Source organism: Dunckerocampus dactyliophorus, chromosome 12, assembly GCF_027744805.1.
Source record: "Dunckerocampus dactyliophorus isolate RoL2022-P2 chromosome 12, RoL_Ddac_1.1, whole genome shotgun sequence".
Classification (NCBI taxonomy): Eukaryota; Metazoa; Chordata; class Actinopteri; order Syngnathiformes; family Syngnathidae; genus Dunckerocampus; species Dunckerocampus dactyliophorus.
In genome coordinates this window covers 8,699,605-8,718,255 of record NC_072830.1, presented here as the reverse complement: position 1 = coordinate 8,718,255, position 18,651 = coordinate 8,699,605, and the positions used below count along the sequence as shown (strand labels likewise).

The following is an 18,651-nucleotide window of genomic DNA, read 5'->3' as shown; positions in this document are numbered from 1 at the left end:
TTATTGACATTAAGTCCTATATCGTTGAAATTAATTTAACGCGGTCAGGTCTGGAGCCAGTTAATTGCTATAAATGAGAGACGACCGTACCTGAAAGCTGGCTGTTTAAACATGTCTTCCCCCAGATCATCACGGACAGAATGCTGTTCCATGACCAATGTGCCATCTACCCGGTGGGCTTCTGCAGCACGCGAGTCTTTGCCAGCATGAAAAACCCCGAGCAGCAGTGCCTCTACACCTGTCAAATCAAAGACGGGGGAAGTGGACCGCAGGTAATGAAAAACACACACGGATGGTCGCACTGACCATGAGGATGCACTCTGTTTGAGTTACACTTGTTAACATTTGACAAACTGGGGCAGCAGTTCTTCAACTTGTATGAAAGTTCGGCCAATTGTCTTGTGCAGATAAAGGATGAGTAATTAGCAACATCAAAAGTAAAACTGAATTAAAATACGTTCTCCTGTCACGCAGCAGTGCTCATCACATTTTGGTGATGTTATGATGTCTTGACTTAGGTTTCCTTTCAAGTCCCGCCTTCCTACGCTGTCCCCGGCTGGCTTTTTAATAGTGATTTGGTAGATGGGGCCACATGAAGGTTGCAGCACATGACTGTATCCAAACTGTATCCATACATGTTGCTCAGTACTGACACCTGCTGGATGTTACAGGGTGCGCATCACTGCTGACACACATCAGACACATCAATTGCGTTGACAGTCTCTTGATGGTGTTGGGCGGTGGTCACCAACCTTTCTGTGTTTCACCTTTACAATCACGTTTTAGATATAAATTATAGAAATTAATAGAAATCCCCACACACTGAATGAATTTGAAAGATTACATTTCAGATGCATCCACTGAAATTGATGGGAGATCGGAATTTGTGTCGTACTGTGTGTTTTGGACAGATATGAAGATTGTTGCAAGAATGAAGGTGGACATTTTGAGCTGTTACGGCCCCAATGGCAGTTGTCTAGGGAGAGAGGGACACATAACATAAAATGGATGATTTGGCGTGATTTTATTTTTGGCCTGAATCCACTGATTAAAGAAGGGCACTTGTAATGGTTCAGCCGGTGCGGTGTGGCGAGGACGCAGTGGTTGCAGCTGTGGTGCACTGGCGTGCGTCGGAGGAGTGAGGGCGAGTGCGACGGCAGCCTCCACTGCCTTATCTTCCGGCTGCGCCACTGACTGGCCAATCCGGACCTGCAAACAATTAAAGGTTGCATACAACAGGCCAGGGCGCACGCAAACGGCACCTAACAGAGCACTTGAGAGATGAAATATTCAAAGTAACATGTCAAGTATGTAAATATAAAATGTCTAGGTGTTAACTGTAACCCTACTGTAGGCCCACTGTGTGTGTGTGTATATGTATGTGTATATATATATATATATATATATATATATATATACACATACATATACATAAATACAAAGCTTTGTGTTATCGGTTGTTGGTGTCAACATTTCAGCTCTTTCTAATTGTGCCTTTTGTTGTATTTTTACAATTTTTGCTGTTTTTGAAATGCTATTTTGTTTCTGCAGTGACAAATAAGCCACAGTCCGCAGATGGCCCCACAGGCCGCACTTTGGGCATCCTTACTTCTGTGGATCTAGGTTGGGGTCGTGCTTGTGACGTGGGCTCTGAACTACAAATATATTTGGCTTGTTGGCTCAGTGTTGTGGGGGAGCGAAGCGGTGGTGGTTGAGGGAAGAGGGGCTGCGTTACTACAGTCAGTCCTAATGAGCAGCGTTTTTGGAGTCGCACATCTGAGGAGTTATATTTGTGCCTCAATCATTAGGCTGATTTTGAGCCACAACTTGCAATAAAACTGTTGCGTGAGCAAGCACATTGCTGCGAGCTGACCGTCTCTCTCTCCTTGTAACTCAACCTGTGAGCGCAAGGCGAGCTGGTGTACTGTACGTGTGTGTGCTCATGGTACTCCCGGTCGGGTTTTGGCGACTGGGCTCCTGACAGGTGCTTGCGGGTTGCGTGTCCGAAGAGCGGCAAGGCGTACCGGCGTGTTCAGTGGTCAAAATGCTAATGTTCTTGTGATCAACTGTCCAAAAGTCCAAATGATCAACCAGTAGCTTGCGATCGACGGCTTGGTGACGACTGGTGTAGCGGTATATGCTGCTTCCTTGCAAGGCAGAGGGCGCACGCTCGAGCCCAACCATAGAGAGTGTCTTTATAAAAAAAGAACAAAAAAAAAAAAAGAGGAGGATGGGACGGGCCCAGTTTGAACCATAAAGTTTGCAGCCAAAATGTTGTCCCAGTCAACTCGTCTTTGTAGACAATATAGTCGAGACTCAAATTCAATGACTGCACACAATAATATTTAAATGATTGTATCATTTTATACACTATTGGTCAATAGTTTTAGAACATCCCAATTATTCTAGTTTTTTATTGAAATTCAAGTCATTCAAGTCCAGTCAATAGCTAGAAATGGTAAGTGGTGAAGTGGCAGAAAAAAAAAGGTAAGGTTACCCAAAAGTGAAAAACAATGTGTATTTCAGAATGATGCTGTTTCAGGGAGCACAAAATGGGTCAACAATTTAAAGCTGTCCTGCAGGAATGGAGGTTCATCAAGCCTTGGCAGTTGGTGCAACTCATTCCTACAGGTGTTCAAAGTTCTGGAGTACTTACTACCTCCTCTGTCTGCATAAAAACAGTGTTCGGAACACACTGTGGTACTATACCCTCGTGAGCAACGGTTGAACAGCATTGTGCCGGAGAAAGTCATCCGTTGCTACAAAAATGGCAAGAAAGCGGGGAATAAAACAATGGAAGAGAGACAGACCGTCTTAACACTTGAAAATGTAGCTTGTTCCTCCAGAGAAGTGTTCTAAAACGTTTGACCGGTAGTGGTATATCTTTCAAATATATCGTCAATAAATGAAAGAAAAAAAGTTTTTTCAGTGTCTTGGCATTCAAACCAAGTAAAAGCTAATCAGTACTCTAAATTCAATTTGAGTAATAAATTCGGTCAAATCAAGTACGACATTCAACCCACAGAAAATAAAACAAATATTTTGAACTAAGAGTCACTGAAAAGCAGATGAATTCTGTCAACTCAAGAGGATATTAACTGTTTCAGAGGAAATAAGGAAGTTAAACAAAATGTCTTATTTGCCCGATATTGTTCGGTCGAATTTGTCTTATTTAGTAAACATAAGCGTCACATAACTCTATGTGTATTCATCAAAGAGGATGACAATTCTTACGACAGTTATGGTGCTAAATGTGTGTCTTTCAAATCCCTGATACAAACTATGATTTAAACACCCATGTGACATAACTATGACACACGTTATATGGTGCTTGGTGGCTGCACAAAGTAAATAATTGGTAAATCGAGAAGACGACAGAAAGTACTATGACGACTATTGGGATGATTGTAACGAGAAGACCTGAGAGACCACTGATATGTAACAACTATTATTGTTCCTGAGTTACAACAGCTGTAGTAATTTGATGCTATTCCTCTTTGACCTGAAGGTTATCAATCTGAAGACCCGGTCACACCGCCCGAACTTTGCTGTAGCGTCCCTGGAACGGTGAAAAAAATTCATCACCGCTCGTAACCGCGCACCACCGTTTAACAGAAGTAGGCCCTTGTTAAGGCAACGCCGTATACGCTCGGCCACCGCTGATGGTCTCTCCTACCGCTCCGAAAGTTTTGAGCTGCACAAAATATTGCCAGCGGTGAGGAGCGGGCAATTTTCGCTACGGCAAAGTTAATCACTGCTCCAACAACGCCCAGTCAAAGTTTGGCGCCGCTGGACGGAAGTTCGTGGACGCTTGGGTCCGCTACGCCAACGCAGAAATTTTGAACACTGGACCACTGCTGCTTCGCCAGCTTTGCCCGGGCGGTGATTAAACGTTGCAAAAACTTAGTTGGAGCGGCTGTAAGCGCTTTACGGGGCGGACATGGGATTGCTGGAACGGTGTCAGGCGTTGAAGCAGCGATGAAGCAGCGATCAATTGCGGTGATGAACTTTGGTTTGCTGTTGGTATGGAGGTGTCGGAGGCGGAGCATAATTTCGCTATTAATACGGGGAGAAATGGGCCAGGAGCCCATTTGGAATAGCCGTTGAGTGCAGACCTCAGTTATATCGAATTTGCTCAAAGTTACAGTAAAACTGTACTACCATGGATATGACAAGCTGATGGTGGAGCTGTGGAATGAGCCTTCCAGCACTTCATGAGTGTAGTGTTTGCAGACACATTATATTTATACTGCTACATGTTGACCAGTAGAGGGCACTGTGGGACTGCGAATGGGACAACAGTTGTGTGAGTGTGGAGCTGTACTGTATGATGCATGCGAGCAGACCTGGCAATTAAAGTCATAAATAACTAGTAGGCTTGTTTATTCGACACAACCCACAGAACAATGAGGTTGCCATCAGCCCACATGCGCAGAACGCCGCTCTATCAACGCTCGCGTCACCGCTAAAACCAACACTAAAGCAACAGCGGCTTCAGCGGTGCACCGCTAGGACAACGCCCGTGTTTTCTATTTTTTTTCCCATTTTGTGCGCGGTTACGAGCGGTGATGATTTTTTTCACCGCTCCAGGGACGCTACAGCAAAGTTCGGACGGTGTGACCGGGGCTTTAACCTGTGCTGGTGTAAATAGTTGAGGTGTGAAATAAAAGTCAAGAAAATCAACTGAAGTTGAGTTGATAAAGCGTCCTCTGCCATCTTCTCTGCCTCTTCCAAGTTCAGGCTGGTGCAAATCCTAAAGAACTGTAAACTTTGAGAGTGTTTAAAAAAGAGAGAAATGTGAGAAAATGTTAATGCTTACCTGAGAAAAGTGTATAAAGTGCATGATGAGGGGTTTTACAACCTTTTAAACATATAATCATTGTAAAAAAAATATATATATATATAAAAGTTGGCTACTTTCGGATTTCACTTGTGGTGGACTATGTTGGGAACCTATACCCTGTGATAAACGAGGGAACACTGTACTACTACTAACAACAACAAAAATGTGCACAAAATGTAAAAGATATCAAACGTTCAGTATGCGGCCCACGGTGGAAACCGTTTGGACACCCCTGCATTAAATGTTTTCGCTATTCCTCAACTACCCACTTGTTGAAAGGTTGATAAAAATGAACCTACCAACTTCCCAACTACATACAGCAATTCATTGTGCTTTAAATCTCCCTGTAATACACAAATGTCACAAATCTTGCATGGAAGGCCTTTCACGAGCAGGAAGTAGGGTTTTTAATGGTGACTCTTTACTGTTGCTTTTCCTGTTAGTTTGAAATCGTGCCAGAAGAAGACCCCCAGAATGCCATTGTGGCCTCATCTGCCCTTACATGTCACTCCAACCTGCTCAAGGCCATCGCTTCAGTCAGGTACTGCTGCCTTATCAGCTCATCTTATCTTTATTTTACTCACCGTTTCCCCCCACCACCCCTCAGTCCCAAGTCTGTTGCTCCAATTGTGCCCTCTGGAGCAGACTTCTTCGGCTTCTCTCATCCCACCATCCAGAATCTCATCCAGAGTTGTCCCGGCGCACGCAAATGCAACAAGTACGCGTCGCTCTCTTCTTTGAACCGTAACGACGTGACTCTTAAAATCTGGTTTTAATGTCTTTTCAGCTACCGATGGGTTCGTTTCGAGGTGTGTCGCCCGGGCGACGGCCACGTTCCTCACAGCCTGTCTGAGGACGATGCCTCCGTCAATTTTGAAGCCTATCAAAGACACCAGCGCTTTAGTTTTGAGAAGGCGGAGCAAATCACAGGTTTGGCTGCATGAATGTTGATCTTTTACAACATAACGGATTGTATATGGTGGGTTTTTGTCTATTAGGGGCCATTTAAGCTTTTATGAAATCCAAAAATGGCGAAACTAAACATTTTTTGTAGCTCTGCGGTTCGCCGAGCATATTCTGTTTTGTTCAGTTTTGTGGATGTTGAATTATACAGGCAGTCATGTATCACTTTCATCAGAGCCACAAACTAAGCATGATGATTTTACTTTTATGTCAACAAACATCTGTTGAAAATGCAGCATTTTAGGGCTGCAACTAACCATTATTTTAATAACCGCTTAATCCGTCGATTATTTTTTTAGATTATCGATTAAAAAAAAAAAATCAGAAAAGAGGCAAAAATGCCCATCACTGTTTTCCAAAGTTATCTTGTTTTGACTGAAGCACAAAGATAATAAGTCTGCTTTCATGGATGACTAAGGAAATTAAAATATACTGTATTTACATTTGAAAGGCTGAAATCAGCTGATATTAACATTTAACTCAAAATGATCTGAGTTGTTGATTAATTGGTTAATCATCGATTAATTGTTGCAGCTCTACAGCATTTTATTTACATCCACATTCCATCTCTTGGCACTCGCCATGAAGTCATCCCACGATGCAACCTCACGTGATGCGTTCATTGACCCTTACCCTGGCTTGGACAAACCTGGTGGTTTTAATTCTAGAAAAAGTAATGATTTCATTATAGCAAAGTAATAGATTATAATAGCATTTTGCAGCCTCAAGGACCATATATGGCCTGCAGACTGGAAGTCTGTTAGTATCAGTTACCTTCCAAGCCAGGGTTAATAGTTAATAACAAGGCCAAAATGAGTGTTGGCCTCCAGATTGTGAAATCAAACTATTTCTTGTATTTGCTCATGTTGTCGTCTCTTTGCTCCAGCGCAGACACTGCAGTCTTCTAGCTCCTCCCACCTGAGCTCGGCCTCCATGAAGCTGTCGACGTCTTCCTATTTCAGCTCCCCTTAAGGTCTTAACAGTCAACAACATTTGGAATGCACATTACATTTTTAAGTGACACAGTGGTAGAAAAACAGCTCAAACTAATAAATACGATTAGAATTTTCTTTTTGTGGGACCAAATATTTTCACATGATTTGCCTCTAATTCAGTTACACTTATGGTACTCCAGGTTGACTTTGAATGCAGCACACTCACATCCAACATTCTTTTGGTCTATTGGTGAAAAGTATGTATGGAAATTGTGTGTATTACAAATAATTAAAAAGAAAGACATGTCTTTATACAGTATTGAATAGTAGAAATTCTGGGCAGTCCCGCCCCTGCCCCCCGCAGAGACGTTTTGTTTGATGGCAGCCATGTTTTTTCAACCAATCTTGCACAAATTTGGCCCTTGTGTGCCAAATTAGTTGGCGATTCACCCTAAAGCAGGGGTGTCCAAACTGTCCAAGTGATAGTTTAATAAAGCATCATTTCTATAAACTACTTATAATCACTCAGTTATCGGACTGATTGATTAAACAGTTATATCTATACTGTACTTATTTTAAGGCACTTCTTTTAATCAATAGACATCAACGCAACCAGTTATTCTAAAAGCTACTTGTAATTATTAACCCACTCAGTAAATACATTTTCGCCTACAAGTCCCCCTTTGTGGGCCACATTACTTCTGCGGAGCTTCCTTCAGCTTGATAGCGATTGATAATAAAAGGGGGTGCAGGCAATACAGAGTTTGCGCTGTAGACCGGACATGCTTTAAATTCACAAGGCCAGTCTTTCCATGCATAGCGAAGAGCCGCTACTACAGTAGAGGGTTGGCAGATGTTGGCGGCTATCTGGATGGTGGTCGGACCCCAATGCGTGATGGGAACTGGAATCCAGACGGACTGAGGCCCGCACTGAGCTTGCGGCTGTGAGCAGCAGATCTTGATGAAAAAAATAACATGGATAAATTCTACAGCAGTTTGATTATTTCTAATGTCTTCGCATGATGTGTGTCGCTGCTGATTACCTCAAAGATGTCTTCAGACAGCGTGACAGAAACTATTTGGTCATAGGTGATGTTGACATGCATCGGCGTGGACAAGATTTTTTGGGGGAAAGGTCCAAGGAAGGCCACGTCCGTGTCATTGTAGGCCACCGCCCTCGCCCCCAGTGTCAGTCTGTAAGCCACATCCTGCTTGTCACGAGGGTGAATGCTGCATGGTGGAGCCGGTTGGCGGGTAAGGAACAGAAAGTCTATGATATGTCATCTCATATGTTGGTTAAAGATAATCCAATTGATATTGTACTTTGATATACTGTACATACTGTACATACTTGGACATAGTATATGCAAAACATCAACCCCCGGCCCCTGGTGCCGCACTTTTGGACACCCCTGCTTATGCACCTACAGTACAGTGCGCATCAGCTGTATTCTTACGTGCCGTATGGTGAAGTGTCATCAGGTAAATCCATAGTCACAGCCATGAAGGTCCTCTGCAGACGAGGGTTGGGCACAGAGCCTCTGTCGGCTGTCTGGTGCCAGCGGATGTTTGGGAAGCCGTCATCCGTGGAGCCTTTTATGTTGGTGCACAGCTGCGTCAGCGAGAGGTACATAAGACACTTGAAACAATAACAACAAAGAAGAAGCAGGCCTCGGGAAGTGCTGAGGGGACGGATGTAGTGTTAAGTGGAAATGGATGATTATTGGAAAGAGTCTGTAAGTAACTCATGTAAAAATTATATTTTTTGAAAACTAATAATGATTCTGAGTGCATGAGAACGGTGGAGTGCAACGGAAAGCATAGCTCTCTCTGACCACATTTCATTAATGAACAAGTAAGCAACACAGAAGCAACAGAACCAATGTTGCAATAGCGTAAATGCCGAGCCAGCATTGTTAGCGCTGATGCGTTGATTTTAAACAACGGTATGACAACTGAAACGCGCATGACTTTCACACCAACAGCTGAGTTGCGCAACTGATATTTTAAAGTGCATGCAGAGGTAGACAAAGCTGCTGGATCCTGACCTGATGACAGTGGTATTTCGGTTTTTGGTAATTCATTCCAGAAGGTCTGATATGTACACCAAAAAAAAATGAAGCAAATTTTCCAAATAATCTGTTCCACACACCCAAAAATATGATTTTTTTTTTTCGAGAGTAATTACAGTTTTGCGGAAAACAATGCAAAAATAATGATAAATGATGAATCGATAGAACTTATTGTTGATGCGGACTTTCCGTACATCAGACTTACCGCACATCCTGACGAGATGGAATTCAATAGTGTTGCAAAGACAGTGAGTCAGCAACGCATAGGGTGCTTTGTTGGGGCCGTAGATTTTGCAGATTTGTTACATGTAATATTAGACAAAAACTCAGGCTAAATTTAGTCGAAAATTTTCATTGAAAACCAAATCATACAAAAATGTACAGGCGTAAAAAAAAAAAAAAAGTAGGTTTGGCTGTACTTCAAAAGCAGCTACTGCCACCTTATGGAGTTCATGAAAAAAATTACGTCAGGAGTTTGCCTACAGCCACAGTGGGTAATGCCAGTGTTAGTTTTTTTTTTTTCCCCAATTGAGACACCTTTACCTTTGCTTGTGAAGAGCACACAACCCATGACTAGGCCTGTCAAGATATCCTACAAATTATTATCGATACTCGATATTGTTGACATTTTTTGTAGACAATTTTTTTCATTAATTTTCTGGCATGATAATGAGTACATTGTATTAAAAACAATAAACTTTAATTTCTCAAAAGTATTTAACATTGTAAAATACAAAAAAAAATTCTTAAATAAACAAAAAAGACTCTTTTAGCAAAAATTGCATTCCAAAAAAATCACAATCATAACCAAAAATAATAAAAAAAAATAGACACACGCAGTTACGTATGTAGTTTATTGTTAAACTAATGTTTGAGCCGGACCACATATCTGTGGTGGCGGAGTAAAATGCAATGTTGCTGATGTCCTTCAACACGTCTTCTTTCACTCGGTTATACAGTCCAGGAATTGCTGTTTGTGACATGTGTATGTACGTTCTCCCAGGCAATTCGCACTGTCTGTCAAACATTTCTAACATTTCCCGAAATGCTTTTCAACCGTATTGAAAGGTTGCATTTCCTTTGCAATGTAGCGAGTGACACCGTCTGTGAGCACGCAACATTTTGCGTTTGATTATATTTACTTTGCCCACCAAATGCCTCAGTTGGCAAGCGTTGGCCGAAATATTCCCATACTGGGGCTGTGGCATTCGCCTTAGAAATCATTGCTTCTGTGCCTTCATTCACGTTAGCGTATGCTGGCTCACGAGCTCAACTTGCTCACTAGTAGCCCCGCCACCAAGTAATGTCTGAGAGGAGGGTTCACGCTCTCCGTTCATTCCACCGGGGCACCAACACGCACAGGCAGATGCAGAGTGAACTTGTCATCCAGCCTGTGTGGTAAAGAGAAACAAAACAAATGCGCATGCATGCACATGGCAATAAAATGTTGTTTTTTTTATCAGATTAATTAATTTATCGATTATCGTTGACAGGCCTACCCATGACTATTGGCGATAATGTTCATTGAATAAAGGGATTCATTGAGCATTTACAGTAAAAAATAAATATTACATTGCAAACAAAAATACCTGGACAAATCCAAAGGGAAAGTCCAGAGGTGTCTGCCCATCTGAGCCCAGATGAAAGGCTTTCCTCCAGTCATCAATCATAGCAGGGAAAGAACAGATGTACTCGTCTTGATGGTAGTGTGAATTTTGTTCACCTGGAAACAAAAGGAACATCTTCATCGATGGATATTTGGATTGATGTTGGAATCTTTGACGGCTGTGCTGTTACCTTGGTACCAGATGGCCCCTTTCAGTGTCATGTTGAGCAGCGGGTGGATCATCGCGTTCCACAGGACAGAGTTTGCAGTTTTAGAACTGAGGGGAAAGTAGCAGTCGTTTAGTTTTGACAAACCCAAACGAAACTCGCCACAAATGCTCGGATTAACGCTTATATTCAATTAACCGCTGAGTCTCCTATATACAGGGTCGACATCTGGCTGTAGATAACCTCCTGATGTCTATCTAGTATGCTTGCCTTTGGGTGTTCTTCTCCAGTCCACATTTCTGAAGGGCACTTGAAGACGACCACGCCTCAATGGGAGTGCCCCCCCAGCAAGACTCTACCAGTCCTATGGGGTACTTTAAGTTGTCGTACATGTAACGGCCAAAGAGCCAACACACCGCAGAGAACTCGGCCAGACCACCTGGAAGAACACCAGTCCACTCAAAGAAAAGGAAACTTTAGTCGACACTGATTTGGATAAATCAAGCATGGTCTTACTCGATTCAGGCACGGACCATGGAAGTGCCACTCCAGTCAGATCAGTCAGCTCAGTATCACTCATATTCAAGGCTGTCATAAAGGTTCTCACGTGAGGGTACTTGTCCGCAAGGGCGAGTTCCTCTGATGCATTGAAAATCTACAGGGGGATCATTCATCATGCACATTAAGCATCCTTGTGTATTGCCAAGCTGTTGATCATACCCTACATTATGCACTATTCCTTTAGATCACTATTGTTTACATCAGCGATTCGCAACAGGTGGGTCGCCGGCCTGGGCAAAAAAATCATTTGAAAATAATGTAACTAGAGGGGCAGCGGAGCGACAGGATGTCATTCATTCCATCTAGCGCTACAATACCTCACCTGTCTGTAAAAGATAATTCACAACATTGCGCTGTCGTCTGTCCTCCCTTGTATAAAGTATCAATTTACTTGTATTTACTATATTTTTACACACTTTCTAAACATGCAACTCTTGTTTTTTTTCTTACATTGTTTTTATTTTATTATATTTAATTCATATTGCATTGCATTTTATTTAAGTGTGTGTTTTTCTTCTGCAATTGAGCTACTGTAACCAAGCTATTTCCCTTGTGGATCAACGACCCGATGTCCATGAATGCACCTCGCATTCACCTGAAAACCTGAACAGACACAGTTCAAATAATCGAGTTTGTGGTTAAAAAAAAATATCGGTGTTGAAATGATCATTAAATTTTTTATGCGCCGGCACACAGCGTTATTTTACCTCTTCCAAACGAAAATTGCAAATATCTATAGCACTCAGGCCAGTCCTCCCCACTCCCTACACTCTCCCTCTCCCAGTTCACCCTGATCACTCCGTCTGACATCTCATCCATCCTGAAAGGCACAAACAACTCAACCTGCATACTCGATCCCATCCCGCCCAGCCTCATCAAAGCCCGTCTCCCCACCATTTCCCCTCTCATCACATCAATCGTAAACATATCCCTCACCACTGGTTCCGTCCCTCCCTCATTGAAACTTGCTGCCATCAGCCCCATTCTGAAGAAACCCCGGTCTCAACTCAGACTTAAAGAACAACTTCTGGCCAATCGCCAACCTCCCATTTCTCTCCAAAATCTTACAACGCTGCCCAGCTATAAACCCATCTTAACTCCAATAATCTATTTGAACCATTTCAATCTGGATTCCGCCCACACCACAGCACTGAAACAGCTAGACATATCATGGTAACAAATGTTGCTGGTTGATAATTGTGCTATAAATTATCGTTGATATTTGATATTATCTGCAACATTTTTTGAGACCATTTTTTCATTAATTATTTTAATGAGGGGTGTAATTCACATTTGAACCACTAGGTGGTACTCAAGTATAGTGTAGGGTGTACCTGTGTGAGACAATAGCTTGACACAGAATTTGCCTGTATGTATGTTTTTGCAATGTAGCCGGTGACACTGTCTGTGATTGCGCCCCATTTTTCACTGTTTTGTTTATATTTACATTGCTGACCAAACACCTCAGTAAGCGTTGACTGTCAGGACGAAGGCTCCGCTGCCCGAGCATCTCCATCAGTAGTTTTTTCCCCCCCACTTGAGAACACTGTCAGTGTCGGTCGGTCGGTGTTCATGCGCTCATTGTTTAAATGTTCATTGCATTTTCGACGGACATCCAAGTAAAATCCTTAATCGTCAGTCCATTCAGAATTCTGCTGCCTGTTTACTCGCTCACACGCGCCCTTGTGACCACATCACCTCTGTCCTCCAAAACCTCCACTGGCTTCCTGTCCAATACCATATACACTTTAAAATCCTGCTACTCACTTTCTTCTTTTTTTTGTCCTGTCCAGCCATTAGGTCAGATAGTATTGTTGATCTAAATGCCTTTACGTGCTCAACAGTTTTGCTCTGCCAGGAAAAAGTGAGAGATACACTTCTCCTGTTATACAGAATTTATTTACTTTGATGTTTTGTCGTTATGCAAAGCGGCCGGACCGGGGAGGGAGTGCGGGGACAAGAGGGGGACAATAAAGAGAGCGACAAGGACAACAGCAACAACAATTGCGACAACAATAACAAAACAGAAACAAACAGGACTACATCAGCAAATGTCTGTGACGGCTACAAAGACCATGACAGAGAGGACAAAATAATAACAACCACAATGATAATACTCCATTGAAACAGTCATACAGTACATATTAGTACTAATAGTAGTAATGAAATTATTAACTATGATGGTGAACAGAATGACAATAACTGTAATGCACACCATTGTAAAAACTAATCATATTGCCGACATGACCGTCAGTGTAATAAAACCATCAACATAATAACACCCCAGTTAGCTCAGTGCGTTATGTGGCCAAGTACATATGTACTGTGAGCGTGCATATGTACGTGTGTATCTATGTGTGCAAGTCGTCATGTTTATAAATGTGCGCCAATGTGTGAGCGTGTAATTGTCACTGAGGATGAATGAAAGGAGAGGGACTGCCTCCCACCACCCAGCAAGCTCCGCCCCACACAGCCAGGCCAAGCCCCCACCACCAGAAAGTTACCGGGCCAACAGGGGTGGGCAGCACCAGGACCAGACCAAGAGCCAGCCCACAGAGCCCTCCCCACCTCGGGAAGACCAGCAAGGGGCCACAGAGAGGCAATCCCAACCAGAAACAAGGCACCGGCAAGCCGGATAAAAGAAAATAAGCCATTTAACACATAAATAAGACTTGTAGTAGTAGTAGTAGTAGTAGTAGTAGTACTTTATTAATCCCACAGCAGGGAAATTCATCTGTTACAGCAGCAAGCAAGATAGACAAGTATGTACACAAGTAAAGAATGCATAGTCATTGACAATGCATGCATGTGCTAGTTTGTATTGCTGTAGGACAGGAAGTGATGTCGGGGATTCAGCTTTGCGTGGGTTACGGCTGTGACAGTAGCTTGTGTTTTTATTAGGGATTATTGCACCTGTTGTGAGATCATTCAAACCTGCAAAGAAAGCCTGTTGTTCTGGCGATGTCTGGTGCTTGTGTGTTTCACCGAACATTACAGTAACATTACTGACACCTAGTGGCCAGTGTAGAATATTACATACAACAAAGTCTGAATGTGTCTTGTGTATGCCTTTTATTTGTATTTGAGTTCATTTAGCCATTTTTATGCTCGTAATTTGTAACATTTGCTTAATCTTTTTTTTTTTTACTCATAAGAGGCCATATTCAACGACAAAACAGCATGATTTATTAATTCATATAATTCATTCAAAAACCGTGACAGGGTGAAGCAGTGAAATTTGTGTTGCCAGATGAGGACCACTGATTTTAGATATTGTCTAGCTCTAGCCATATCGTCACCTTTAAAACGGTGCCCGGATCGGTACTTAAAAAAAGGAAATTTTGTCCAAAAACAATGCATTTTTATTAGGGATGGTCCGATCAGGGTTTTATTCTGCTGATACCAATCATCCATGAGTGAAATCGTCCGATACCGATCACATTGATAAAGCGTAAATGTTTAAATGTGCTATTGGCGCTATATAATATAAATGGGAAACCATAAAATTTAGCCAAAAACATATTTGACTTACTTTTTCCAAATCACTGGTGAAACTTAGAGGCTCAGGCGCCTTCTTTAAGGAGGCTTTGGATGCGAGAGCAGCTTGGTTGCACTACAACAGGAGTCAGGACCCCCAGGCAGTCGGCAAACCCAGAGTCCTCCACCGCCGACAGCAGCCGACCATCCAGTCCGACGAATCCAACCACTTTTCGGGCTAGGCTTAGACCTACCTGTGCACATGGGCGTGTGTCCCGCGTTTTGGCTAGCCGCTGCCCGGCCGATGCTCACATCCCGAGCCGTGAAAACTCACCACACCCTGGCCAAGTGCCTGTCCCCCAAATGCTGCACCAAACTCAAGCTTTTTAGGGCACCACCCCAGCAAGATATTTCTCGTTTGCAGGTGTAACATTCTCAGTATGACAGGTAGTTCGACATGGCAGACATGTTTGTTTTGGTTTTGTGAAGGGTTAGTGGCGGGAGACCGTCGCTATAGGCTGGATGCTGCAACGGGGGCGGAGCTGATGGGCGTTAAAAAGCAAGTATCGGCATATGCCGATACCGTACTTTTTCACGGAAATCGGTCGATACTGATCGGCGCACCCCTTATTTCTATATTGACAGACTTTTCTAATAACAGTTGAAGAAAATAGTTTAAATACTTAAGTAGTATTAATAAGAAATTCACCAAAATGAAATAATGAAATATTCCCAACAAATTGTCAGCAGCACTAACAGAACACAGAAAATATGCAAAAATATTTAAATATTTTTCAGTTTTGCTGCTTAAGTGCATGCATTCTGCACATTTCAAGCTGAACATGATAGCTGATACACAATTGTGGTGATGTTATACAACCCTTGTTTTCTCGTTAATCCCATATGTAAGAGTTGTGGTCTAGTGGTTAGCATGTTGGCCACACAGTCAGAGTCAGGAGATCGGGAAGACCTGGGTTTGAAACTCCGTTGGGCATTTCTGTGTGGAGTTTGCATGTTCTCCCCGTACGTGCGTGGGTTTTCTCCGGGTACTCTGGTTTCCTCCCACATTCCAAAAACATGCATGTTAGGTTAATTGGCGACTCTAAATTGTCCATAGATGTGAGTGTGAATGGTTGTTTGTCGATATGTGCCCTGCGATTGGCTGGCGACCAGTCCAGGGTGTACCCAAAATGAAGCAACTTCCAAGATGTCATTCGCACAATATCGCCTTCAAGCACTTGTTGCAGGAGGCTGAGTTTGGGGTGAAATGCCACAAACTTTTGAGCGTTTCGGCCAGAGCATTTTAGCAAGATGCTCACCGTCGTTTGGTCGTTTGTGCAGGTGAAAAACGCTGTCATGGCGGCTGACTCGGTGACAGCTATACCTCATTTTGGTGCCACTAAATTAATAACCAAAATAAGATATCTGCGTTTTTGGTCTGGCTACTACAATTTATTTTGCCAGCGGTCTCATACTAGAGTATTGCACAGCAACACACTGACCTTTGATGTTGTGAAGTACATGTTGCTCTGCCCGCCGCAAAGCCAAACATCCCCGAACAGCACATCGATCAGCGTGGCCGAGCAGTTGTGAAGGGCCACGGTCACATTGTAGGGACCGCCAGCCTCCACTGGGTTGAGGGTGACTCGCCAGATGCCTGAGTGTGTCAGGGGGATGACATTCCTTTAAACCAGGGCTTTGAAATTAAAATTGTGAAATGTGATTATGGATAAACCGTAGTACACCTTAAGGCAAACATTGCTGCTGCATTCAGCACTGCTGTTCTTAAAGTTGGAATGTGCATTATTTCCAAGCCACTTGCACAAAGTCCCTGTCAGGATCACTCACTTCGACCTGAATTTTTTTTTTCTTTCTCTCTTCCCCACCCACGTCACAGCCCCGCGGACGTCTGCAATACACGTCCCAACCCGACAACAGGCGAACTAGTTTTACCTTTGGTCACAGTGACTGGTGAGCTCTCGTGTTTTATCGGCCCTGACAAATAGATGGTGACCTGCTCGCCCTCGGGGCCATAACCCCATAGAACGGCTCTCTCCGGAGACTTCTGCAGCACCATGTGGTCTCCATAGTAGAAGGCGAAACGCAGCTCCCCTTCAACACACACAAAATGTGTTTTTTTTTCATTTCACCGCATAACCCTTGCATATTCTATCAATACAATCCCATCTTAGACATCACTAATTGCTCCATCACTGTTGAACGCTTTTACCAGTATTAGAGCTGCACAAAGGTACAAATTTCAAAGGCTCGATATGCTTGTTCATGTGTTCGTGACCGTTGGCAGTGTTGGCTTCATTCTACTGTAGTAGCACGAGCGCGCACAGACAGCTTCAGAGTGAACGCTTCCGTAATGCAGCCTGAAAGAGAGACAATACAAACACTATCGAGGCCGGTAAAAATGATCGACGTCTTTTTCTTTTTTTTGATTGTTTAATCAATTATCGTGACAGGCCTGTTGCTGCTGGGTTCCTACCAACACGAGTAGCTTTCGTCTTGTAGTCCTTAGTTACAATTATTTTAGTTTATGTGGCCCTAATACTCCCTTGGTAGAGTATAATGCTTCTGTGACAGTTACCACTCCTTCTCGTGAAATTACAAGTTTATTCTCCAAATAGTTTGACTTTAGCGCTAACGGCTTCTTCTCATAGTATTATTTGATTTATTGTGGCCCTCACGCACCCTTGGTAGAGTACCATTAGTACTCTAATCGCTGGTGTTATAGTGACAACTCCTTTTCTCGTAAAATTACAGCTTCATTCATGTAATATTTTGATGCTAATGACTTTACTCATAGTACTATTGAGTATTAGTAGTACTCCAACTGCTAGTGTGATAGTTACACATTTTTTTTACGTAAAAAGACAACTTTATTGACGTACATTTAATAGTTGAGGTATAATCTGTTATTGTATTACTTTGTATCATCATTATTTTTATTTATTAGTGGGGTCCAAATACTATTAGCACTACCACAATAAACCTAATAACTACCCCTAATGATCATCCTGATACATCCTGATACTGTACAGTAGAACCACAGTGATGGAGGCTTTTCCACTCTGGCAAACAAAATTAACTTACATTTAAATGCAAAGCTGTCAAGCCAGCACGATGAGTCAAGACTGTTTATTTTAATAACATAGGCGGTGTCTTGTTTGTTTGTTTTATTTAAACAAGTTATTCAACCTTCATTATGTCTTAGTTTGTCAAAGATACTCACCACATTGTTGGGAAGGAAGCACAACGATGTAAAGTAGACAGAACAACAGCATCAGTCGACAGCCTAACATCCTGTGCAGAAGTTGGAGATACCTTTGCCCCGTTTTTATTGACAGGTCGTGTGTCGGAGCCAATAACACCCTCAAATTTAATTGTATCGTCTCCAAAAACCAAATACAATACCGCATAAAAGGAACAAAAACATTAACTGAACCCTGAAACAAAATTGTTGAATAAGTTCAACTAGAACTACAATTTCTCCACAACAGATGTTGCGCCAGGTAGAGCACGAGGGAGAAGTTTACCCGATTAATCGCTACGAGCGGCAAGGCTTGGTAACTACTCTGACGTCATTCGGAGGCGTGGTTAATGGCCAGCCGGGGACTCGTCAAAATAAAAGCGCAAATTGGAGCAACAGCCGTGGAAACCAAATTAAAACAGAGTGCATTTTTGAACATTCTAAACTGCCATACCAGTGTAAAAAGAAGTTAAAAGCTGCGTTATATATAACTCTATATGTACTTTATATTGGATAATCATTTCCTTGGGTGTAATTCCCAAGGTGGCGTTGTCGGTCTCATTTTGAATCTCTCATATAACCCTCGTAACGCCACAGTAAGAAGTTAACAGCTGTGAAATATACAGCAGAACTATATGGAATCACAGGAGTGCCAAAATTAAAAGGGACTACGTGTGGAAATACAAAGAGAATAATAAAAAACCGTACAAATGTAGTCATATTCTTTTTCCATTTTGTCATTTTTTTTCTGTATTGTCCATGTTTTTT

At 42.5% G+C, this 18,651-nt stretch overlaps 2 protein-coding genes across 3 annotated transcripts in view; one reads left to right on the top strand and one right to left on the bottom strand.

Annotated features, from left to right (window-relative positions):
• tbrg1 (transforming growth factor beta regulator 1) overlaps nt 1–6,875 on the top strand; it is a 33,021-nt gene extending 26,146 nt beyond the window's left edge. The window contains exons 20-24 of the mRNA XM_054793969.1: nt 126–272; nt 5,287–5,384; nt 5,451–5,561; nt 5,631–5,773; nt 6,693–6,875. Coding sequence (XP_054649944.1) covers nt 126–272; nt 5,287–5,384; nt 5,451–5,561; nt 5,631–5,773; nt 6,693–6,778 — 585 coding nt within the window. The 3' untranslated portion in view covers nt 6,779–6,875. The remainder of the gene's footprint in view (nt 1–125; nt 273–5,286; nt 5,385–5,450; nt 5,562–5,630; nt 5,774–6,692) is intronic.
• On the bottom strand, nt 6,861–18,202 carry siae (sialic acid acetylesterase). 2 transcript variants are annotated; one of them, XM_054793962.1, is made up of 10 exons: nt 17,866–18,202; nt 16,578–16,736; nt 16,127–16,281; nt 11,103–11,241; nt 10,857–11,025; nt 10,611–10,696; nt 10,403–10,536; nt 8,199–8,353; nt 7,785–7,971; nt 6,861–7,698 (listed from the first exon to the last, which is right to left on the bottom strand). In XM_054793962.1, exons 1-10 carry the CDS (start codon nt 18,050–18,052, stop codon nt 7,411–7,413), a joined length of 1,659 nt encoding a protein of 552 aa, XP_054649937.1. In that variant the 5' UTR covers nt 18,053–18,202; the 3' UTR covers nt 6,861–7,410. The 2 variants fall into 2 exon arrangements, with proteins under 2 accessions (XP_054649937.1, XP_054649938.1); XM_054793963.1 differs by lacking the exon at nt 16,578–16,736.
• Nucleotides 18,203–18,651: the final 449 nt, after the last annotated feature.